The sequence below is a fragment of the Staurois parvus genome, unplaced genomic scaffold (assembly GCF_062004578.1).
Source record: "Staurois parvus isolate SC_StPar_1 unplaced genomic scaffold, SC_StPar_1.0 ptg000023l, whole genome shotgun sequence".
Lineage (NCBI taxonomy): Eukaryota > Metazoa > Chordata > Amphibia > Anura > Ranidae > Staurois > Staurois parvus.
The window spans coordinates 4,656,761-4,682,710 of NW_028317819.1; the positions used below are offsets into that span (position 1 = coordinate 4,656,761).

A 25,950-nucleotide genomic window follows, 5' to 3' on the forward strand; every position below is an offset into this window, starting at 1 on the left:
GAGTTGACTATCACTTTAATTTTCTGACTAAAGTTCCACTTTAACCACTTGCCTATTGGGCACTTTTACCCCCTTCAGCCCAGGCCAATTTTCAGCTTTCAGCACTGTTGCACTTTGACAATTGTGCAGTCACTCAACATTGTACCCAAAGGAAATTTTTATCATTTTGTTCACACAACTTGATGGTATTTAATCACCATTGGGTTTTTTATTTTTTGCTAAATAAAAAAAGACAAAATTTTGAAAACCTTTTTATTTGTGTCTGTTAGGTTATTTATTTGCAAAATTTTATTTCTTCATAAATTTAGGCCAAAATGTATACTGCTACATTTTTTTGGTTAAAAATAACCCATATCGGTGTATATTCGTATATTATTTAGTCTGTAGTCCACAAACTATTTGTATATATCTGAAAATTGATCAATACTTCTGTATTGATGGCCTATTTCTTTTTTTGAGGCTCAAAAATGTCAGGACGGTATAGATACAGCAGGTAGAATAAGTATTGAATACGTCACCATTTGTCTTGGTAAATATATTTCTAAAGGTTCTATTGACATCAAATGTTCACCACATGTTGGTAACAACCCATGCAATCTTTTCATACAAAGAAATAAAAACAAATACGTTCAGAAATTAAGTTGTGTAATAAAATGGAATGACACCGGGAAAAAGTATTGAACATGCTAACTGAAATTTGTTTAATACTTTTTACAAAATCCTTTGCTGGTAATGACAGCTTCAAGACGCTTCCTGTACGGAGAAACTAATCGCATGCATTTCTTAGGTGTGATTTTTGACCCATTCTTCCACACAAACAGTCTTCAAATTTTGAAGGTTCCGTGAGCCTCTTCTATGAACTCTGATCTTTAGTTCTTCCCATAGATTTTCTATTGGATTTATGTCAGGTGATTGACAGGGTCATTCTAGCAGCTTTATTTTCTTTCTTTGAAACCAATTGAGAATTTCCTTGGCTTTGTGTTTGGGATCATTGTCTTGCTGAAATGTCCACCCTCGTTTCACCATCCTGGTAGATGGTAGCAGATTTTTAGCTAGAATGTCTTGGTACATTTTTCCATTGATCCTTCCTTCAACTTCACTGTTGGTATGGTGTTTTGGGGTGATGTGCAATGCCGTTTGACCTCCAAACATGGTGTGTATTATGGCATCCAAAGAGTTCAATTTTGGTCTCATCTGACCAGACTATATTCTCCCAGTATTTCACAGGCTTCTCTAAATGTTGTGCAGCAAACTTTAAACAAACTTGAACATGCGGTTTTTTGTTTTTTTTGTGGTTTTTTTTTTAGCAATGGAGTCTTGCGTGGTGAACGTGCATACAGGCCATGTCGGTTGAGTGCATTACTTATTGTTTTCTATGAAACAGTTGTACCTGCTAATTCCAGGTCATTCTGAAGCTCTCTACAAGTTGGCTCTTGGACAACTGTTCTGATAATTCTTTTTACGCCTCTGTCAGAAATCTTGCGAGGAGCACCTGGTCATGGCTAGTTTATGGTGAAATGATCTTTCCACTTCTGGATTATGACCCCAACAGTGCTCACTGAATCGTTTAGAAATCCTTCTGTAACCAATGCCATCAGTATGGTTTGTAACAATAAGGTTGTGAAGGTCTTGAGAAAGCTCTCTGCTTTTACCCATCATGAGATATTTCTTGTGTGATACCTTGGTAATGAGACTCCTTTTTATAGGCCATCAGTTAAGCCTGAACCAGCTGATATTAATTTTGCATTGACAAGGGGCAGGATGTCTTTCTAATTACTGATAGATTTCAGCTGGTGTCTTTTCCTTTCCATGCCTTTTTGCACCTCCCTTTCTTCATGTGTTCAATACTTTTTCCCTGTGTCTTCATTTCTGAACTTATTTGTTTTGATTTCTTTATATGTTTGGATTGCATGAGTTGTTACCGACATGTAGTGACGTGTTCATAACTTATTTTACTCGCTGTATCCTCCAAATTACCCCTTTTAGGAAAGTAGATAATCTGAGGTATTTAGTAAGAGGTATGGTGAGTTTTTTTTGAAGTTGTAATTTTTTTGTCATAATCTTGTGGAAATAATTAAGTGTTCAAATATTTGTGTGGGTTTTTTTTTTCTATTTACTGTCACCAATGCAGTACAGTGTCATCATGTAACACACTGTGATCAGCGTAATATAATGTTAACATAGTAACATTGTACTACTCTGGGGAAGTGATCAGTATTTTTTTTGGTACACTACATGATTGCTTATAGCAAAGAATTTCATTTTACTGAATTAAATCAATTCATTCAATTTGTTTTTTGTGCAGCTACAGGGGGTGCAGTTTGGGCAGGAATGATAAAAACACGTCTTAACTATGGGGTTTTACCATTCCCCAAACTGCAAATGTAAAAACCCTTCCTGTTCTGAGTCCCCTATAAGGCAGCTTTCACACTGATGTGCTGCGGTTTACCTGCACCCCGGGTGTAGTGCAGTGCATCTGTGACTTTCATGGCTTAGCTGTGCTTTGCCATAGACTTCCATTAAATCCTGCAGGTGTGGTGCACTTTCTGAAAGCGCATCAATACTCCTGCATTCAGGAGTTTATCCACGTGTGGATAAACCGCAGCGCATCAATGTGAAAGCATCCCTATACTATTACACCCAGTGTATTGCTTCACACTGACCTGAAGATCTCTTCTTTCCTGCTGCTGGCACCACTTTGGAGACCGCTAGCTGGGATAAGAGGTGGAATGCAGTTGGTATCACTCCACATGGGACAGGAGCCAGCACTACAGAGGAGGCATTGGCTTATGTGGCTCTTGCTCCCTACTACAGCTCCAACTTTGCAAGTAGTCCCTCTGCATTGCACTCTGATGCAAACTCCAACTGCGATTTACCATCCACCTGGTCACTATCTACTGGTAGACCGTGATCCAACAGCCACCTGGTTACGATGTACTGGTAGACCGCTTTCTACAGGTTGCTGACTCCTAGTTTAAATAGTTAATGTAAATACTATTAACATGTCTTACGTCCCTGGTCACAGTGATCCAGCTTTGAAATTGTGTGACTTTCTGTGAAGTCGCACGATTTCAAAGTCGGATGTCATTCTGACTTGAGGTGCGACTTGCAGGACATCTGCGGCTTACAAGACATAGATGTCTATGCAAGTAGCACCTGAGGTAGTGCGTGCACTACTTTGGAAATTGGTGCAGCTCCAACCAAAATTAAATCGCACCGATATGACCGCTTTCATTGCGCACAATAGGGTGCAGCTTGCCATGCGATTTGAAACTCGCATGGCAAGTCGCACCCGGTGTGACCAGGTACTAAAGCTGGCCATAGTATGTATTGAAATTCAGCAGGGACTGGCCGAATTTCCATCCATCTATGGCCTTTGCCGTTTGAAACGAGCTGATCAACTGGTCGACTGCTCTCAAATGGGACTGCTGGTTCAATCGGTGTATGCAGCCTCTTGGCTGCAGCGCTGATCAGTGTATTCTGACAGTGCAAGAGTCCTGCTCTCAGAATACAATAGCTCAGTGAGGAGGATTCCTCATCTACCTTGAATGTGTAGATGGGGGAATCCTTTCATTGCATTTGTATGCAGATTCTGCTTTGAAGTGTTACACAATACTACTCCCCTACTGTTCTTTCACCCATCTTGAAAATGCAACACTAATTCAGCCAACTGAGTGAAAATAATGCACTCCCTTAGTGGCAAAAATCTCATTGGTTATTAACTGCTACCCACCCGCAATGTACTGCGGCCAGGCAGCAGCTACAGGGAAAGCGACATACCCGCTGTACGTCACTCTGGCTGTACTAACACAAGGGGGCTCAGTGCAACTCACCCCCCTGACTGCTGTTTCCGGCGATCACATGATCACAATGTAAGCAAAGCTGTTATGAATCAATCTCGTTCATAACTGCTCCGCTTCTCCTCCTAGTGAGCTGTGATTGTCCCACAGCTGTCACATGATACATGGTGACTATCGTAGCACCCTGTACCATGTGACCAGCTCCAGCCAATCACAGATCACTATCATGAGCTGTCAAAAACCTAACTCATTCATGACAGTTCATGAATGCTTTAGGTGCATGACAGCAAGCTTTACATTGCAGGAGAAATGATCTTTATTTCTCCTGCAAAGCAAAGTGTTACAAAAAAAAAAATCGGAAGCTACAAGCATTTCATCACTTCAGTTTTGCAGGATATAAACAATATATATTTGTAAATTGGGAAATCATCTGATCACACCGATCTTGGTGAGATCAGATGATGTAAGGGCGGAGGAGATCTCTAGAGTCTAATAGACCCCAGATTTCTTAAAATACCTGTCAATACCTATTGCAGTCAGAGGGGATATTGAATATAATTAAAAATATATTTCAATAAATTATATTTCTGGCATCAATGGTTATCAAGGATATTTTTCTACATTTCACAATTTCCCAGCCTTACTAATGATTCCTGCGTTTTGCAGTAGATGGATGAAATGTTCAGTTTTTAGTTCAGCCATTTGGTCTTTCCATAGTTCCCCAGGGTTCTGCCCCAGTTGTCCTGCTTGCCCAGGATATTCTGGTTGTGGGTTGACTTGACAACCTTTTTTTCTAAGGGAGCAGTCTGCTTTACTCTTGGAATTCAATGTGAATAAAACCGTGCAGATTCTGGGGAAAGTTGGGGTAGATCCTGAACTTCAAAAGTTTGCTTTTGTTCCAACTCAGGTGCTGGAATATTTGGACATGATCTTGAACAGTCAAATCAAAAGTACTCCTACCCCAAAACAAATGTATTGCTGCAAGCTCACATGGAGTCTGTTTGGGGCTCTTATCGCATTCCTCAATACCTCAATGCACATCCCACCTCTCCTCCGTTATTGTTCATGGTTTGCTACAAAACTGAAGCTGAGCTGTGAGGGGTTATGCCTGGGGAAGGATGTTTTTTTTTTTTTTTTTTTGGGTGGGGGGGGAGCAGTGTCTAATCATGTGAAGGTGGCAGCAAGGTAAATGATGCAATAGTCATTCAATAGAAGTTCTCACTGCTGGCAATACATTATACTTTTACTTCTCATTACCTATAGCTGACTATATTCTAAGATGGGTGTCTCCAAACTTGTCAGTGCAAGGGCTACATTGTATGCAGGTTGAAAAATGTTTTACTTTACTATTTTTTTAATCAACATGATATGATTTAGAACAATTGAAAAAGAATTCCAGAGTCCCTATCAAAGTTCCCCTTACATCAGAGTTCCCCTTACATCAGAGTTCCCCTTACTTCAGAGTTCCCCTTACTTCAGAGTTCCCCTTACTTCAGAGTTCCCCTTACTTCAGAGTTCCCCTTACATCAGAGTTCCCCTTACATCAGAGTTCCCCTTACATCAGAGTTCCCCTTACATCAGAGTTCCCCTTACATCAGAGTTCCCCTTACATCAGAGTTCCCCTTACATCAGAGTTCCCCTTACATCAGAGTTCCCCTTACATCAGAGTTCCCCTTACATCAGAGTTCCCCTTACATCAGAGTTCCCCTTACATCAGAGTTCCCCTTACATCAGAGTTCCCCTTACATCAGAGTTCCCCTTACATCAGAGTTCCCCTTACATCAGAGTTCCCCTTACATCAGAGTTCCCCTTACATCAGAGTTCCCCTTACATCAGAGTTCCCCTTACATCAGAGTTCCCCTTACATCAGAGTTCCCCCTTAAGAGTTGTGCCATCAGAGTCGCTCTTTACATCAGAGGACCAGATAAAATGTTGCAGCAGGCCAGATTTGTCCCACGAGTTGTAGTTTGGAGACCTCTGCTCTAAACCAATGGATGACATTTTTAAAGGCAAATTTGTCTTTATTAAGTTTTACAACATAGTATACAAAAAAGAAAAACAAGGGGGAACCAGCGATTACATATGCATGTGAACAATCAGTAGGCTCATCCAGGAGATGAGACAAAGATAATATAAAAAAAGTTGATGAACTTCAACAGTCAAGTTAAGTAGACCTGGATAAATAACATGAAAACCCTTAAGACCTATATCTGGAGAATCTGGTTCAAAAAAGGGGCATAAGGAGCAGCAAGATATGTCTGGGCGGAGTTCACCAAATATTTAAAAAAAAAATAACCCAAGCTGAAAGAGGGAAAGAAAGGGAGGAAGAAGCACAGGAAAAGAAGAAAAGAGGAAGAGTCGGGAGCTGGGAAAGATAAGGGGATGAAGCCTTAGTGGAACAACTCCAAAGGGAGGCAATCCAATCTCAAAAATCAAAAGCAAATACACCAATATAAGGCACAGCCGTGGGTCCAGTAGGACAAATGGATAAGGTCTAAGAAGGTGTAGCAGGAGCACACAGGTCGCAAAGGTTCGAGGAGGAGGAAAAATGGAGCCAGACTGACCATAATAATTTGTTTTTCATAGGTATCCTTGGCAAACGCCAACATCTCTTCCATTCACATGATATCATTAATCGAAAAAAACCCACAGCGGGGGAGGGGTGGCCATTTTCCAAAAAAGAGGTATCAATTGATGAGCCGCAGACAGGAAGAAACGTAATAAACACTTCTGTGCCGCCAGCGGGCCTGGTAAAATGGAGAGGAGAGCAATCTCCGGCGAAGAGGTCAAAGGCTCCCCATTAATTTTATTGTAGACTTCAAAAACTTGGTACCAAAAGGGACTAATTTTTATCACAATCCCACCAAATATGAAGCTGAGTGCCGACAGTCATATTACATCAACAAAGATTGGATGCAGATGGAAAAATCCTGTGAAGGGAATAGGGGTCTTTGTACCAGCGGGAGAGGAGCTTATAATTCTTTTCTTGAGAGTAGCAAGAAATAGAGGATTTATGTGTGAAGTGAAACAACGTAAACTGCTCCTTAGCAGATGTATATCTGCCGGTGTCTTGAGTCCACGCTCCATTGAAAGGCGGAAGTTCAGAATGAGTTGCGGCATGCAAAATGTTTTCTAAAGAGATGCCAGAACTTTCGGAGGTTCTAAAAGGGAGCACAATTGCTCAAACTCCGTAAGAGGGCGGTGAATTTGAGAGGTGGAATGTAAATGTTTACAAAACATAGACAAATGTAAAGCAGTCAACCAATCCCTAGGGCTGCCCGGGAGGAGTGGGAGGCCTGTCTGAGGGTGGATAAAGTCTCAGGCCACCAGCCAAGAGGTCTTGGGAAAGGGACCCAGGGTAGAAGATCCCATCCCTTGGGGAAAGGAAGGATTATCAAATAGGGAAGATAAAGGGGGAAGGTTGGAGGATAAAAGGGTAAGAAGATGGTGTTTATACCACAAGCATAGAGCTGCCAAAGTCAAAGAAGACATGCCATGTAGACGATTAAGGTCATGGCTATAGCCCCAGAGGAGAACCCAAAGATCAGTTTGAGATGGGTCTTGTTCTACCATGCAGGAGGCTTTATGGAAAGGTCTGGAGAACCAGTCACGCATACGTGACAACAGGGCAGCCCGAAAATCAGGTAAACCCACTCCACCCCTAGGCTTCGGATAGGTGAGCAGTTTGTATTTCAATCTTGAAAACCCTAGATGCCAAATAAACCTGATTGATAGAGAACGCAAAGAGTAAAAAAACTCTTCAGTATAGAGACCAGGATAGTTTGGAAAACATAGTTTCGGAAGGGTGTCCATCTTAAGGGTGGTAATACGTCCAAACCAGGGCAAAGAGGAGGCTCCCCTAGAAGCTAAGTCTTTGTGCGTAAGTAGGGGTGGATAATTGAGTAGAGAGCAGTAAGATCAGAAGAAATCGTAACCTCAAGATATGAAATGGTCTGCGGGCGCTATTGAAACTAAAAATTGGAGCGAAGTTGAGACAATACGCAGTCAGGTAAAGAGATGTTCAATGCCTCCGTTTTGGAAAGTTTAAAGTTACTAAATGAACCGAATCTATGGAACTCCTGAAGCAGGCTGGGGAGAGAGATGAGAGGTTGTTGCATATAAATTAGGAGATCATCTGCATAGAGAGACAGTTTATGATAAGAAGAGGGAGTATGAATGCCTAATATAAAACCATAGGCCCGTATAGCCTACGCAAGGTGCTCCATAACCAAGAAAAAAAGTAAAGGAGGGCAGCCCTGTCTGGTACCATTCGAGATAGAAAAGGACGAAGAGGCCGTACTGTTCATGATAACCGAAGCCATGGGGCGAGAGTACAGGGACATAATCCGGTTAAGGAACCATGGACTCAAACCTATAAAGTAAGGTGCAGGAAAAGCCAATCAACACGATCAAACACCTTCTCAGCGTCAAACGAGAGAAGGCAGGCCTTCCAACAATGTTGTTTAATGTAGGAAATAAGGTGGATCGTTTTGGTAGTGTTGTCCCTAGCTTCCGGACCGGGAATTAATCCAACCTGATCGTGATGTATCGGGACCGGAAGAAATGGAGAGAGTCAGTTCGCCATACGTTTCACAGAAAGCTTAACATCCAAGTTAAGCAGAGAAATCGGCCGATAACTACTGCAAAGAGAAGGATCTTTGCCGGGTTTGGGAATAACCAAAGTATTAGCAGAAAGAAAGGCCGGGGAGGGTAAATGAGTCATTAATAGCATTAAAGGCCTGAGTCAAAATCGGGGCCAACAGAGGGGCAAAGGTTTTGTAGAATCTTGGGGTAAACCCATCAGGGCCCGAGCACTTGCCAGATTTAGGGGCCTTAATTGCTCCAAGAACCTCCGGAACAGAAAAGGGCTCTTCTAGGTCGAGAGTCCTGCACATCAAGGACCGGTAATGCCGTCTCAGCAATGTATTGAGTCATAGCCTGAGGGCAGGAATCCACGGAGACAGCTGAAGAAGTGGGGGACAAATTATAAACTTGAGAGTAATAGCGTTCGAACGCGGATGAAATTGAGGTTTTGGTGCTATCTGGAGCTTGGATATGCTGGATTGGGCGACGAGACGGGCGAGGGTGGAGTACCCGCGCTTGATGCTGACCACATTTGTTAGCTAGAGAGTACTGGGTGTTGCAGTCTTTATCTCAGGCAATAAGGGAGGAGGAGTCCAGTAATTGGAGTAAGTCACAACGGGCTCTTAGAGAGGTCCACTGCGAGCCCTGGATCCAGTGTATGCTTGTGGGAAGACTTTACGGCTGCGGTAAGCGAAAACAATTGGCAAATCTCCGCTGTCCGAGCCCTCTTCAGTTGGGAGCCATGCTGGATAAACACTCCACAGAGGACACATTTAAGGGCCTCCCACTTAAGGGGGCCAGTGGTATCCAAGGAATAATCCAAAACAAAGTTTTGTATAGCCCTTGTGACCTCCGTGACACGTACAGAATCTAAGCTGAGTATCAAATGCCAGGAAGAGCTATTGTAACGGCGCGGGGAGATTATGTATAATGAGATGAATAGGAGCATGGTCGGACCATAAGAGATGATCAATGGAAGCCAAAATAGGGGAATCGAGTAAGGGTTGTGAAACAAAAAAATAATCAAGACGACTATATAGGACTCGTGCCACTGAATAGTATCTATAATCCCGATCGGAAGGGTGCCAGACCCGCCACACGTCTACAAAGTGCAGAACATGTAAATGAGACTTCATTTGAGATAACACCGAAAAGGAGAGAAGATCTGCTGGAGGTGTCCACAGCAGGAGACAAGACTATATTAAAATCACCTCCTACAATGAAACATGGGCCACCCAAAGCGGACAACTCGGAAAGAACTGCAGAGAGAAAGGGGCCCTGGTCTCGATTAGGAGCATAAATATTCGCCACCGTAAAAACAAAATCCTGATACTTCAATTAAAGGAAAATATAACAGCCGGCTGGGTCCAAAACAGTCCAAGACCTCAGGGCTAAAGGTACAATGGAAGGCAACTGACACCCCCCTAGACTTGGCCTGTGCATTAGTTCTATGACACCATTGAGTGTAATAGCGGTTCCGAAGGACTGGCACACTATCCGTGTAGAAATGAGTCTCCTGCAGGAGCAAAATCTGCGTTCTAGTTTTGTGAAAATGGTAAAGCATCTGGCTCTGCTTTTTCGGGGTGTTAAATCCCCAACATTTAAAAGAGGAAAAACCAATGGGTGTCATACCTGTTATATGGGAGATAAGGTAAGGGAAATAACATACCACCAAGAGTGCCCCTACAAGACGATAGGAGGAAAAGGGGAAAAAAAAAATAAAGGGGGGGGGGAGTGCCAAAGGTACAGGATAGGCAAAGGGAAGCCAGAAATAAAGGGAAATTATAAAAGAGAATTTAATAGACCTAAAAACCATCTAGATAACATACAGTGTGACAAACCAGTGCACTGAGGGTCCTAGGTGGGGAACGTCAAAGGCACAATGGTGCGGTCCCGGCCCAGGTCCCCCGTGGGGAAACAAGTCTCCAGTGGAGTCGCCCAAAAAAGAGCTGCTCCCCATACAAAATGTATATCGTAAACCCTCATAATAAACAACAAAAAACACATTTAAAAGGCACATATTTGAATGCAGTGAAATAAGAGCAAGGAACCTGCAGAACTCAGAAACCAGCCAACAAGAACAGCGGCAAATGCAAATGGATTAACGAAGAGCCTCTCGCCCTGAACTGAGAGAAAATCGGCCATCAGGAATCTTCTGGGAGGAGGACCTGGAACGCTTCTTCCATTCGGACCGCTGCCAAGGGGAAGTAAATGGAAGTCCCGGGGTCGAGAGCCGCAAGGGCCAGTCCGGGAGAGACACTTAAGGCAATTCACAAGTCCCAAGGAAAGCAGGCAGTTCCCCAAGGGTGCAGAACTGCAGATTTACCATCCAGAAAAGCTCGAAAAGGAAACCACCATTGATAGTGGATGTGTCTATCCTGTAGCAGCTGAGTGAGGGGGCACAGGGCCCTGCGCATGTTCAGGGTCTGGCGGGAGAGGTCAGGGAGCAGCATCAGCTGTATCTCATTGAATAAGATTGTGTCTTGTGTGCTAGCTGCATGCATAATAGCATCTTTGACCTTGAAATAGTGGACCCTACATAGGATATCATGGACAAAGGAGGGGTCAGGATTTCTGGGGCCTAGAGTACAATGTACACGGTCCAGCTCAATATGAGTATCCTTGGGCTGTTGCAGTAGCTGGTTGAAGATGGCTGTAACCGCTGCAGCTAAGTCTTTAGGTTCTATAGACTCTGGCACGCACCTGATCCGTATATTGTTATGGCGGTTCCTGTTCTCAGTATCCTGTTGATACATGAGTTGATGTAATAGAACCGTGTGAGAATTAAGGGTCTCTTCATGGGATTGTAAAGCATTGCATAGACCATCCGTGGTATTTTCAATCTCTTCCATACGTACCCAAATATCTTGTTTAACCACTTGAGCTCCAGAGGATTTACCCCCCTTAATGACCAGGCCTCTTTTTGCTACTCGGCGCTGCACTAATTCAACTGATAATTGCGCGGTCATGCAATGCTGCACCCAAACGAAATTTACGTCCTTTTTTTTTCACACAAATAGAGCTTTCTTTTGGTGTAATTTGATCACCTGTGCGCTTTTTATTTTTCACGCTATAAACAAAAAAAGTCAATAATTTTGAAGAAAAACAATATTTTTTATTTTCAGCTATAAAAAATATATATAGTAAACTCAAAGTTGGTTATAAATGTAGGCCAAAATGTATTCTACATGTTTTTGGTAAAAAAAAATCCCAATAAGTGTATATTGATTGCTTTTTGTGGAAGTTATAGAGTCTACAAACTATGGTATAAATACTGCAATTTACGCCATTTTTTTGCTATACAGCGCTGCGCTAGTTTAACAGACAATTGCGCGGTCATGCAATATGGTACATAAATGAAATTTACATCCTTTTTTTTTTTTTCCCCACAAATTGAGCTTTCTTTCGGTGGTATTTGATCGCCTGTGCTGTTTTTTATTTTTTGCGCTATAAAAAAAAAAAAAGGCTTACAATTTTGAGGAAAAAAAACTATATTTTGGACTTTTTGCTATAAAACATGTCCAGTAAAAAAAAATGCAAAAATCAAATTTAGTCATAAATTTCTGCCAAAATGCATTCTGCGACATGTCTTTGCTATAAAAAAAAAAACCCAATACGTGTAAATTAATTGGTTTACGTGAAAGTTATAGCGTTTACAAATGGCGGAAAAGATACTGAGATTTTTAGGGTTTTTTTTTATACGAATTATGGCGGCGATCAGGGACTTATGGCGGGACTGCGGCGGACATTTTGACATTGGGGGGTACTGACTTGGGGTCACTGACATCCCCAAAAACACTAATACAGTGATCAGTGCAAAAAAAAAAAACTGACACTGTACTAATGGCAATGGAGAGGAAGGGGTTAACTTTATTTTGCAGGGAAGGGTTATAGGAGTGAGGGGAATGTTTTACTAGGGGGCGGGGGTGTGTACTGGGCGGGACAAGGCTGATCGAGAAAGAGAAACTGTTCTTTCTCGATCAGCTCATCCTCGAGCTGAGAAGGAAGTGACAGACAGCACAGCCACTGCAGCTGTGCTCTCTGTCACTGTTTGCTGCCGATCGTCGGGACATAGCCGCTAAGGAGCGGCTGTGACCCGGCGACTGACATCTGTGGCGGTGATCCGCAGGACAAATAGGGCGGCGGCGCGCCTCGCGCGTACCCCCTATTTGTTTACATCCACCTATCCCTTTTTTATGCCAAAGATGGAAACATCCTAACCTCTATTTACATCTGTAGTTGCCATGGTGCTGCAAATGTGATAAATCTGACTCAGTTAATTTGAGGGCTTGAAAGTTCAGTTAGGAAATGATCTAAGCACACTGGCAACGGTGCCAAATATCACCAGAAGCGTGTCTTAAATGTAGCATTCACTGTGCTTGTGTTAGTAGACAGAATGTAAATAAAAACACTGGAAAACCACATTGATATATTTGATAAGGATTTTATAACCTTTATTAAAAATGTTAAAACCAGTTAGATATGTGTTTTTATTCTTAAACCTTCTTTTTTTTTTTTTTTTTTTTTTTTTTAACCCTGAAGTTATGGGAAGAACATGTTTGCTGGCTTCTAGTTTTTGTTTAATGTGTTGGCCCTTGTCCCAGCACATAAAAAGGGCAATTAGAGGATGGCTTCTGTACTTGTTTCAGGAGACTGGTAGTCTAATTGTGGAAATTTGTGAATTGTGAGAAATGCTTGAAATATGGAAACGCCCAATGGCATGCTTAAATATGGGACTGAAAGTTCACTAACACCAGTCATAACATCATGTTTACCTATATATCTTTCCTTGCTTTTCCTCCACAGGCCAGTACCCTACAGCCTCAGCCTTTCCAAACCAGGCTCAGAATTCACAGTCTGTCTATGCACCAGCCATGCATCTTCCACAGGCTCCTCCCTATACAGATTCTCCTCCAGCCTATTCTGAGGTAAAGTAACCCAACACTTTGCAGCCGCCACAGATGTATTTGTAGGTGTCAAAATTGTGAATGAAATTACTGTATAAAACATTTTGTCTTGTGCATATTTCCAGGAAAGCTTTGAAATTCTTGGGTACTTTGGTTAAGGGGTTCAAGAAATGAAATGACATTGGAATTGCCATATTTTTTTTTCCTAATTCAATTTTTCTGCTTCTCTGCAGCTTTATCGCCAAGGGTATGTTCACCCACCTGCTCATAATATGGCAGCTCTTTCAGCCGCCTACCCTGGAAACTCCATGTATGTGCCAATGCCTCAAACGATGCCAGTAGCACCAATGACTTCCTCAGTTCCCCTGGCTTACTACCCTATTGGACCTGTGTATCACCCTGGCTCTACAGTCATTGTGGATGGTGGGTTTGATGCAGGTGCAAGGTTCAATGCTGGTAGTAGTGCATCTGTGCCAGTAAGTATTCTCTTTACTGTTTATTTACTTTCCTGTTGCCAATACTGCTAGTACTATGGTACAATCTTTCCCCTTACCCATCCCTTAACCAAAGCAAAACAAACTTATTAGCACCGATGTGAAACCAGTCTTGTTTTAAGCCCGTGGTTACAACCAAGAGCTTACATTTTCAGAAAAATGAGCGGCTTCTTGTATGTACTGTAAATAGTGGGGCAAATAGACTGCTACTGTGGACTAGAATTTGGATCCTTGGGACCCCTTACTATTTAACAGTCATAAGTGTTTAAATAGAAAATAATCAATTGTAATTTCTAATTCTCTACATTTAGTAGCAGAACTGATCTTGCTGTATGAACCTAACTTGCAGTGCTCCTGCAACATGAAATATGACCGCTAAATGCGCACTATTGTTTCAGGGACCTACTACGGGTACAAACAGCAAGTAATGCACACATGTGGTATTCCTATTCAGGAGTGGAAAAATGTATTTTCAATTTTTTTTGTTGTAAGCACACACTGCCAGAAAGGTGACTATAGCTCTTCTGTTGCAGGGAAATTTCATCTGGCTTTAACCATTTCAATACTGGGCACGTCCTGCCCAAGCACTGTTGCACTTTGAATGACAATTGCACGGTCATGCAACACTGTACCCAAATTAAATTCTCATTTTGTTCACACAAATAGAGCTTTCTTTTGGTGGTATTTAATCACTACTGGGTTCTTTTATTTTTTGCTAAATAAACAAAGACTGAGAATGTAAAAAAAAAAAGTTTGCTTCTTTTCTGATACAGAATATTGCCAATAAGTAATCTTCATAAATTTAGGCCAAAATGTATTTTGCTACATTTCTTTGGTAAAATTGATCCAAATTGATGTATGTTAACTAGTCTAAAGGGAAGTTATAGGGAATAGATGGATAGATAGATATATATCTGTGTTTATAGTGCAAACAATAAAACACCCAGTGGCGATTAAATACCACCAAAAGAAAGCTATTTTGTGTGGAAAAAATGATAAAAATTTCATATGGGTACAATGTTGCATGACCGCGCAATTGTCATTCAAATGTGACAGTGCTGAAAGCGGAATTTTTTTTTTTTTTTTTTACATACTTTGACCAGAACAATACAATGTTACCATAGTAACATTGTACTACTCTGGGGAGGGGATAAGGATTTTTTTTTTTTTTTTTTTTTTTTTTTTTTTTTACACCCTATGATTGCTTATACCAGTGCATTTCACTGTTATGAACTATCATTTTTACTGAATTAAATATTGATTCATTCATTGTTTTGTTGTGATTGGCCACAGCCCATCACGTGGTATGGATGGGCTGTGATTGGTCCTGTCTGTACCATGTGATTACTGTGACCAATCACCGCAAGCAACACAATAATACACCATGGATGGTATGAATGAAAGCCATCCATTGTGTAAAATTGTCATAGGATTTGCTGTAATTGGTCACAGCGATCACATGGTACCAACAGTGGGCTGGTACAGTGATCTGTCATCTGCTATGTCTATGGGACACAGCAGGTGACAGATCCTACAGCGCGTCCTGGGGAGGACATTAAATGACTGATTAAGCAAAGTATAGGGTCACTTTAAATAGGCTGCAGTGCCATCTGCTATTAGGCCTCCAGTCTGCATGTGATCACTTGTCATAGCTGAACACATGACTGGGAACCACTCTGTCTTTTATTTAAAGTGGTTGTAAACATGACAGACAAGAAATTTTAACAAAGCATATCTGTCTTTAGTGTGTACTTGTCTTAGTCCAGAGCACTAAGTGTCATTTATGTCTCCTGCCACATTCCTCTATAGTCACTTCTGACAAGTTTTCCTAACACCAAGAGGAAAAAAAGTGACAGGGGAGAGAGCTCCAGCACACATGATTGACAGCCTCACTGAGCTCTGCAGAGCGTAATTTCAGCTCCCGCCCTTCCTACTTTCTGGAAGCTGTATAAATTCTTCACTTTGAACAGCTGTAGAGAATAGAAGACTGCAGATAAACAGATACAACTTATGTAGAAGAATTTGTTTCATATCTGTGTATCACCTAAGGCTAGCCACTTTACTGGGTATGTGTAATGGTTTACAACCACTTTAACCACTTGCCGTCCACCTGCTGTTTTTAAACGGCAGGGCAGTGGCACTCCAGGGGCGGGTTGCCGTTCATAAACGGCACCCGCTATTTCTAGTTGTGCGCGCTCCCTGGGAGTGCGCAGCACCGCGATCCGGTGCCCGCTGTGTCCTCCAGACACAGTGAAACACCGGTCGTCGGACGAGACCTCTGTACGAGGTCCCGATCATGTGATCACTGATTGGCCACTGATTGTGACATCATTGCTTACTACATGTGAAATCTGTATTCACAACAGCCTTGTACCATGTGACAAGCTCTGACCAATCATAGCTCACACAGTATTTCTCAATGGCTGCAAGAATGCAGACCGAGAGAAAGAGAAATTATTGCTTTTACATCCTATATGGGTGTAAAAGCAATCACTGTAGAAAAGAAAAAAAAAAAAACCTTCATCACCCCCCCACAAGTAGTAGTGTCACCATGGTGACACTGTACTGCTAGGGTGACTGTAAAAAAAAACAAAACCTTAATATAAAAATGTAAAAAAAAGTTTAAAAATTATTATTTTTGGTTATAAACTAATTTGGCTTATTATTATTATTATTTATTGTTTTTTTTTTTTTTTTACTAAAAAGATAACAGAATAAATTTTGGCAGAGTTATGATGAAATATTTATTTGCAAAATTTTATAAGAAAAACACTTTTTCAAAATTTTTGGACTTTTATTTATATAGCAAAAAAAAATAAAAATTCCAGCGGTGAATAAATACCACCAAAATAAAGCTTTATCGGTCTCAAAAAAATGGTAAAAAAATTCATACGGGTACAGTGTTGCATGACCGCGCAGTTGTCATTCAAAGTGTGATAGCGCTGAAGGCTGAAAATTGCCCTGGACAGGAAGGGGGTAAAAGTGTCCGGACAGGAAGTGGTTATTCAATTTAAAGGATAAATGCACCTTTCCCTCGATCTAACCTAAGTCGCCCTGCCCCCTCCACAGGTGCATATTCACTTGTGATCCAACAGCTGCAGTTCTGCTGTTTAGATTCAATAAGGCAAGTCTTCCCAGTCCTAGCTGTGCCTGGGAAGTAATGCCACATAGATTTCTATCAGGGTCATGTCTTAGTATTCCCTCCAGCCCTTGCCCCCTCCCCTGACTTCTCCATCAAAATCAATAACACAATCATCAGTCCCTCCCCTCATGCCAGGGTACTAGGTGTAATCCTAGACTCTCATCTGTCCTTTCAGTCCCAAATCCATTCACTGTCCGAATTTTTGTAGACTTCACCTCCACAACATCTCCAAGATACGGCCGTTCTAAACCTCGGAAACCACTAAGCAACTTATTCACTCCCTTGTTATATCTCGCCTCGACTATTGTAACTCCCTCCTCATTGGCCTACCTCATCGCAGGCTATCCCCTCTTCAGTCTATCATGAATGCTGCTGCCAGACTCATCCACCTTACTAACCGTTCTGTATCTGCCACCCCCCTCTGCCAATCCCTCCACTGCTTCCCATTGTCCAATAGATAAAATTCAAAACACTAACAACGTATAAAACCATTTATAACTCTGCCCCAAATTGCATCACCGATCTTGTCTCCAAATATCACCCAAACCGTACTCTGCTCCTCGCATGACCTCCTGCTCTCTAGCTCCCTTGTCTCCTCCCATGCTCGTCTCCAGGACTACTCCAGAGCTTCCCCCATCCTCTGGAACTCTCTACCCCAATTTATCAGACTATTGCCTACTCTGCTCACTTTTAGGCTATCTCTGAAAACCTATCTCTTCAGGGAAGCCTATCCTGCCCTCAGCTAATAATGGAATCTTCTACTCTCTCTACCAGTCCATCCCCCACAGTTACTACTTTTTGTACCACTAGCCCCTCCCTCCTAGATTGTAAGCTCCAAGGTGCAGGGTCCTCAAATCCCTCTTGTATTTAACTGTATTGTTGCTGTATTGTCTCCCTTTATATTGTAAAGCGCTGAGCAAACTGTTGGCGCTATATAAATCCTGTTTAATAATAATGTCTTGAGGCTAGAGACGGTCCCATAGAGGTCTATAGGGTGGTAATGTGCACATGTAGTCAGCACAGTAAAGACTTGTTTAGCTGGATGTAACCAAATATCAGAGTTGCGACCATTTGGATGAGGTAAGTATGCATCTGTGGAAGGGGAGAGTGGAGTAGGTCAGGGGAATGGGGTTAAAAGGGATAATTGCATTTTTGTTTCCTTACTGAAAAGGATGGGATGGTTTAGCAAAAGTTGAGTTGTATGTTTGTTTTTCTTCATGTAGTTTTCACTGAAAAACAAAATAGTGGCCCTTTCACCAAGAGATGCTGTAGTGTGTAAATGACATATTAAATAATGGCAGAAGAAGCAGTCATCCTATTCTTATTCCTGTGTATGACCTGATGAAGCATTTTTGTTTTGTTTTTCTCTTTTATAGCCACCACCACCTGGCTGTCCTCCAAATGCAGCCCAACTGGCAGCCATGCAAGGTGCCAATGTTGTGGTTACACAAAGAAAAGGCAATTACTTCATGGGTGGCTCGGACGGAGGTTACACCATGTGGTGAGAAGGATTCTGAGGCACCGAAGGGGGGCATAAAGAAGCAAAAAGAATAAAAAAAAAAAAAAAAATTTCAAAATAAAGCGGGCTAACTCTTTTATACAAGGAATGACATCTCACTGCGTGAGCACTTCCCACAATGTTCTGCTTTAGAATATTAACCCAAGATAGAATACAGGATGTTTAGACACAGGTTGAAGTGGGATGTCTGCTCGGTGCTTTCTGTACTCCTGTTATAGGAAAAGGAGGTCCTTTAAAGTTAAATAAAATACAAAAAATATATATACAGTTAAAGCTTAGCATCCCCTTTATACCACTTCCTACCTCCTGCACATACCTTCATCTTTTTATTATAAGTGAACAGGCGTTCTTCAAGATAACCTGAGGTCTTTGCAGATTAACTTGGTCTGGAAGATTCCTGTTTTTGGGACATAATAGCTGCATAAAGGGCATAAAGTAAATATTGTGCACATATATGAAGAGTGTTCTTTAATACTGGTACATCTATTTTAAATTCTGCAAATGTTTTTGTTAAATCTAAATTCCTTGTACTAGTGGACTACGGACAGTACTCTACTCTAGTACAAGATCATCAGACATTGAATTCTTGAGAATACTGATAACTTGCATTAGTACTTCACTTCATACATGTTAGAGCATCTTTTCAGAAGGATCATGTAGATAACTGTCCGCATACAACATGTATCAGAGGCAGGTCTCCGTATTCCTTTATAGATCAGATGTCTCTGGATGTAATTGTCCCCACTGCCACTTTTTATTTTTAGGCAAAGTTTGTCACTGTCAAAGTACATTTCTGTACTGGTTGCCAAGGAGTAAACTACCTTTTGGAAATGTTTGTGTGCGTTAAAGCAAGAGTAATGTAATGCTGCATGTTTCATATGTGAAGCGTTGAAGGATGATCAATAAAAAATGCAAAGAGGTGCTTTAATCCTTTCTTCAATTTTTAAATAATAAAACGTTAATTTGAGAATAAATTATTATTTGGAATGGTTTCTTTGCCAGAAGACTACTGGTTTCTGAAAACTTGCACTGTCACTTGATTACTGGGATTCTTTAACTTCCTTTCCCAGTCTAAGCTGTAATATAACGTTTTGGGAACAGCTCCTTGCATATCAAATGTCTAAGAATGCTAAGACTTGGCAGCATCTCCCCACAATCACTAGTCAGGCAGCTTTAAATCTCATTGGTTGTTGTGAGGAAGTAAAAGCAGTTTTTAGTACTAACACAGTGTGTGAAATGTCCTTTAGCATGTGTCATGTGTACTGTATCTATACTCAGACAGTTCAGTACAGGATGCTGCATGCTAGGGATATATATATAATTCGGCAATAAACGTCACAAATATCTGTGCGTACTGATGCCCAAAGCCTTAGAATACAAGTGTATAGTGTAGTGTACACTCTCAAACCCTGTGTGCCCAGATGGCCCAGGGTAAGGGGTCAGCTACCTGTGAATAAGATCACATCTGGCTGGCTGTGGACATTAGATGCACAATCTGATCATCAAAAAGGCTTTTCCGTAGTCATTTTGTGTATACATGTATCATCCAAGCACTGAGTTTGTTTAAAGTAAATGCTTAATTCTAGGGGAAATACAGTAATAGCAATCAGCAGGAAAAATCCAGCTTGACCAATCAATTTTTCTCTCGAAGATTGGTCAGCTGGGGGTGTTTAGTCACATTTGAAGGTATCAAACTGGGCGATTCTCTGTGTATGTAGACTTTTTTTTTTTTTTTTTTTGAATGAGTGATGTCCGATTTGTTAACTGGTGAACAAAGAAGTTGGTTAACTAGAGAGCAAAAAAGATTCTATTCATATAGTTGCCCATGTAACATCTGGCTGCACACCTGCAAGATTTGCTGTGATTTGCAGTTCCACAGCCCCATATTAACCACACCTGCTTTGCGTTTGAAAATGGGATTCGTCCATTAACAGATTAAAGCAGATTCTGAGTTTTAAGGAGCAACAAAATTTCAAATGACTGAATAAAGTTTTTGTTTGCCAATTATTTTAATTAATTTCCAATACATAATGACTCCTGCTTTATAGACATTTACACATGCTTTCCTGTCTTTCCAATGTTCTCTTTTCTTTGCCTAGAGAAGCTTTGCAATCTGAATGCAATAAATGTATGTAGTTTTGATGAATGGGCTTATGTTTAATGTGATGTAATTTTTAAGGCATACTGAATGCTTGTAGCATGAGAGTCTATCAACTTGTTAAAGCGCCTCAAATTAATTTGTATTGTATTTCCAAAATGTTGATTTTCATAGGGACTCATTTTTTATTTCCTTTTTAAGCACCTGCAAAAAAGTACAAAGGAAAAGTAACCCTACAGATACATCCTCTGGTGCCACATTTTGGCTTTAGACACCTTTTCCTCAGCATGCCAGGGTAGAACCTTGAAAAGGCCAAACTTCTGACTTAGGAGTAGGCTTGCTTGCTTTTTGTCCCACAATGCAGTGCTTGCTGTCTAAACTACTGTCACGTGTGGGGTTATGTAAATACTTGTATGTGATAGTATTTGCGTGTATGTGACTAGTACTTGTTTGTGCTATTCAGAAGGCCCCAATGATGCACTGGTAAAGAGGGAAAGCAGTCTAAAGTCAACATGTGACCCCAGAGAACATGGGCTATGCTGCTGCAGGTTTACCTTTCTTATTAACATGTAAGAGGTGTGCTTTAAATTACAGTAAAACTCACTTCATTTACTAGAAATTCTATTAAATGCTATATAGTGTAAAGGGGTTAAATGAATGTGATATGTAAAGCCACTTCTCTCTGTGCCTCTTTTCCATGACTATAGTTTGTTTGCATGCTGCTTTTGCTATTTTTATGGGGGAGATTTAGCGCCTGTTTACACAGCACCGCATGCTGAAAAGCTGTTTTAGCATGCAGTCTGCTGTCAGTTCAGAGTCAATGAGGCTTCAGTGCGATATATGTTTCAACATACCACATTTTTTGATTAAAATTTAAAAAAAAAAGTAAAGATTCACAAATTGATGCTTCATTCATGGTCTGCACACACTAGCATGGTGTGATGATATGCGAGCCTTCCAATGTGCTGCTGTAAAATTGCTACTTGTCTGCATTTTACCACAGCTAACAGGATCACACCTTCCAGCTGTGTTGTAGTGTGCCCGAGCAGTAACTTGCTTTAATCCAGTGTAGAAAAACGCAGGTCTCCTCACAATGTGCGAACCAGCCTTTAATTTATTCTTTTGCATCCCGTTGAACTGCATGACCATGGGCCCATGGGCTGCAGAAGTGGTGAACATGAAATTTAAAACATTACTAACTGGTGCTAAGAACAGGGCGGAAGCATTTCTTTCAGGGTTTGTGGTGCTGAAAAAGTAGGATAAACCTAACACTTAGGCTGACCGTAAGAATTAAAGTGACACTAAACTAAATTTTTTTTTCTTTTTTTTTTACATCAATTGTTCTAAAATATCGAGTGCTATGGCTGTTTTTTGTTTTATATATATATTTATATATATATATATATGTTCACCTTTAGCTACCTGTTACACCCATGTTTAGGGTGTAACATAACATGTTACTAAATCACTTGCCTCCACCGCGACCCAATCCCCCTTTGTGACAGTGGGAGGGGGATCCTCTCCCCCCACATCTGCTGTCACAATTCAAAAACAGCGTGAATGAACTAGAACTACCGTCAGCCATTGTGACAGTCAGCTTGTAGTCCTCAATGAACTAGGAGGGTGCTGATGAGCACTTTCTCAGTTCATTGATCTTCCTTAACTTCAGTAACTGCCTGCCCGTATCTGGTATCGAGCTATGGGTAGACATTTGTACTGACAGTATGCAGTAGCATTGCCATGCACCAGTGAACTGCTGATCATGAATGCAATGCTTTACGGGCACGCAAGAAAAAAAAAATGCTCCCTATCCTCAGCTACTGGTGTAGAGTGAACAGTGTCTTTTTATTTCTGGTCACATGCTGTGCTTTCTGCGTACTACAATTCCCATAGAGCTGAATGCGTCTCCATGTAGATGTGCAGTCCACCTCACAGGCAAGCAAGAAAGGGTGGCTACATTTGCATACAAAAGGGGGTCATGGAGAACGAATGTAGCCATCTTAGAACAGGAAGTGTTAATAACAGAAAAAGCTTGTGTTTGAGAGATGAAACAAATGAGGAAGAGACAGAAGGTACATTCTACTTACGGTATATTTAAGCATGTTGGCTTTATTTTATAAAAATGTGGGTTTAGTGTCACTTTAAAGCCCACTACCTCATCGTAATCCTTAACTTCTAAAATCAACTCTGAACACCTGACAACCCTTAACTTTTTTTTTTTAAACTGAACACATGAAAGATAAATTCACCTTTTATCATAGCCCCTTAGATGCAGCTCACCTGGGGTATCTTCCGCCCCGATCCAGTGATCTTTACTCTGGAAAGGTCCCAGAAGTCTCATTTATGCTGCACATTCACTCTGTGGCTACCAATCATTTCTCTGGGTAGCCATACTCCATAGGAGCTTCCATCAGTCCAGGGGAGTATAGCTCACCAGTGGGGATCAATGAGGCTTTGATATGCTTGTGTAGTAGGAGGGGCCAGCCAGAACTTTGTCGGAGAAAAGATTGCTTAGTCAGGGAGGAAGGTATTTTTCAAAATGGACTACAGTTATTAAAGGACATCTTTATTAAACATGAAGTTGTCCTTTAACATTTAGCCTGACCCAAACTTTAATCCCTAATCTAACCTAGAAACCTTACGTATAACCCTAAAATAGAGAACGCCTAACCCCCCTTGAAAAGTTTGCATTGCAAGGGTGGATTTTCCATTTTCATGGAGTTGAGCTTTGTAGGAAATTTTTATCCTGGAAAAATAACAGGAAGTGAGAGCAAATATATTGTAAGTGAAAACACCTTTGGAGACCCCCCCCCCCCCCCTTTCCCACCTTCTACCCTAGGAACAACTGTCAAATTATGGATTTCTTCTCACTTTCTGTCCAGGTGGCAGCTATTTCTGAGTCAGGAAGGAAGTGTAAATTAGCAGTGACGCTTGCAGCAATGTAAATGTGTAATGTTTGTCTACTCTATCCAAAACCTAATGGACAAGTTGATGTGTCCTTGTCTTTCAATAAATCCCCCACTACCCCTGAGTGCAGAGTGCCATGTGAAATACTTACCTATCCACTAATTCCTGTGTACTTTTCAAGCCCTGCCCAGCACCATACAGCTTTTTTTTTTTTCCCCCCAAAAAATATTCCTGCTGGGTCTTTTTTGTGTATGTGCTTCATGGCCCTATTCATTCCTATGAGTGAGCCTTATTCCAGCCATTGTGTTGAAAACCTCTTCATACTGCAAAATTACTGTATTCGATAGGTTGGCTGGAATACTGTGCAGACAAAGAAATTAATATGGCCTCAGCATGCAAAAAGTGCTGTCAGATGTTTTTGGAAGAAATGCTTTGTGGCAATGGGCACAGTCAAACAGTGCAGATCACTGGAATGGGAAGTGGGATAGGTGTTTAACGTGGCACTCTGCACTTTGCGGTGATTTCCTACAGAACAAGTTCACTGAAAGTGAATTTATCTTTAATAATCCCACTTTAACATTTATTTTGTTTATAAATTAAATCTCTAGACAAGTAAATAAATGCAAAGTTGAAGTACACAAAGTATACTGTATGTTTGTAATGTTGACATTTCAAAGGATTTGTACAGGCAGGTCAAACAGTTAAATCCTGATTTCACCAGTTCATCTTTTTTTTATTCTACTTTTTCACCTTCAGACCACAATTAAATTTGCATTGTTACCGTGATTCAATCTTCAGGGATGTAGTAAAGAAAGCAGTAAAGCCTGGCAGAGTAAATCACTTGAGAATCCTTTAATTTAAAAAGTAAACTTGGATGTTTTGTGATATGACCACTGCAGCTTCATGCGTAAGAAATCCGTGGCTTGACCAAACAGGGCTCCAGCCTTGTTTTTTGTCACAGTAGGTAGAAGTTTTTATGTTCTTACCCTTGCTTTCATTATGTAGCATAACCTGCCCAAACACCAGTCATGGATCTTCATAACTGTCAAAGCTTTCGGTTAACAAATTTGTGTCTGGTGCTCAGAAAGATTCAACCTTATGTACATAGCGAAAGTTTAAAGAGCAAACAAGCCCTGAAATCCACCCCTTTGAAGGTATACCCAAGCCAAGCCCCTGGTTTTATCAATCCCTTAGACTATTAATCTTTTGCATTGAAAGTGCACCTATTTGATAGACATTAAAAAGGAATTAAATGTTCAGCCTTACTGGCAGTTTTTCTGCATTACGTTGGATAATGTATAATATCCCATTTTAACGGTTGTAATAACAAAATAAGGGTCTGTTGCACATTAGCCTGTATCATGCACCCCCTGTTTTGACATTACCTCCTTTTGAACCATAGGTATCTCATATACTCCATAAGAAAAAAAATCTGTGATGTTTGTGCCCCTTTACATAAGAGAGACCATTTAGGGATCTAGTTCAGCTAAAGCTTTGCATATGACTGCTTTTCTGCTCGCAAAGCCACTTAAGGCCTGATGGATTAACACATGCTTTATGGGGAATTGGCAAACTTGCCGTCAGTCACCCATTGGATAAAATTATAGTTGAACCTGGTTGGTGGTTGTAGAAAACTTCCAGTTTCTTGTATGTGTTGATCCTTCAGGCCCTTTATTCTCCTACAGGTCCCTATTGTTCCAAAGATTTTAGGATTGGTTTATATTCTTTGCTGCTCAAAAGCAACACACAGTGTATCTGCTTTTGTTCATTCTCCTTGTACATGAATGAAGCTTGCATTCTTCCATACTACAGGCTACACCTGTCTTCAAGAAAGACTTAGTCACTCTATACTGTGTGTTAGCTGTTGTTTTGACTGATGTGCTAAAGGGCATTTAACAGTCTGTGTCTTTAATACACTGTGGTGCACATGTGGATTTTTTTTTTTCATATTTACTCAAAACAAATGTAGAGTGTAAAAAATATTTTGAAGATTTGATTAAACTGATGAGCTGAAATAAACCTCATGGATGAAAATCTCCAATATGTGTTACTATTCTTTTTGTATTTTTTTTTTTTTCATTAAATGGCAGCACCGTCATGGGCAGACTCAGTTGTTTCTCTGAACATACCAGCCTGTTTGTAACAAATTCCTCTGCTCCAGTTTTTACACATTACATATTCACAGTGAATGTTAGAAATTAAGGTCCTGTATGGGCAGGCTGAATTTACCCAAGTTGACCACTCAGTCAGCTTGGGTACAACCAACCTGCTGGATTTTACATGTGATTATTGCAAGCTGCTACTATAGCCTCTAGCAATAATCAGTCTTCTCCAAGTGGGGATATTTTTTATTCTGATTTCCCAAAAACACGAAAGGAAAACTACCAACTAAATGTGGATGTTAATCAAAGTCGAGAAATTATAAGAATAAAACCCAGTTATTTGTTCTTAAAGGGAACCTATAGTCTATTCAATTTTTATTTTACCTAAGGATTTCCT

General features: G+C 40.8%; 1 protein-coding gene across 1 annotated transcript in view; it reads left to right on the forward strand.

Moving 5' to 3' along the window:
- Positions 1-25,492, forward strand: part of DAZAP2 (DAZ associated protein 2) — a 42,238-nt gene extending 16,746 nt beyond the window's left edge. The window contains exons 2-4 of the mRNA XM_089692922.1: positions 13,191-13,312; positions 13,525-13,767; positions 18,304-25,492. Coding sequence (XP_089549048.1) covers positions 13,191-13,312; positions 13,525-13,767; positions 18,304-18,432 — 494 coding nt within the window. The 3' untranslated portion in view covers positions 18,433-25,492. The remainder of the gene's footprint in view (positions 1-13,190; positions 13,313-13,524; positions 13,768-18,303) is intronic.
- The last annotated feature ends 458 nt before the right edge of the window (positions 25,493-25,950 follow it).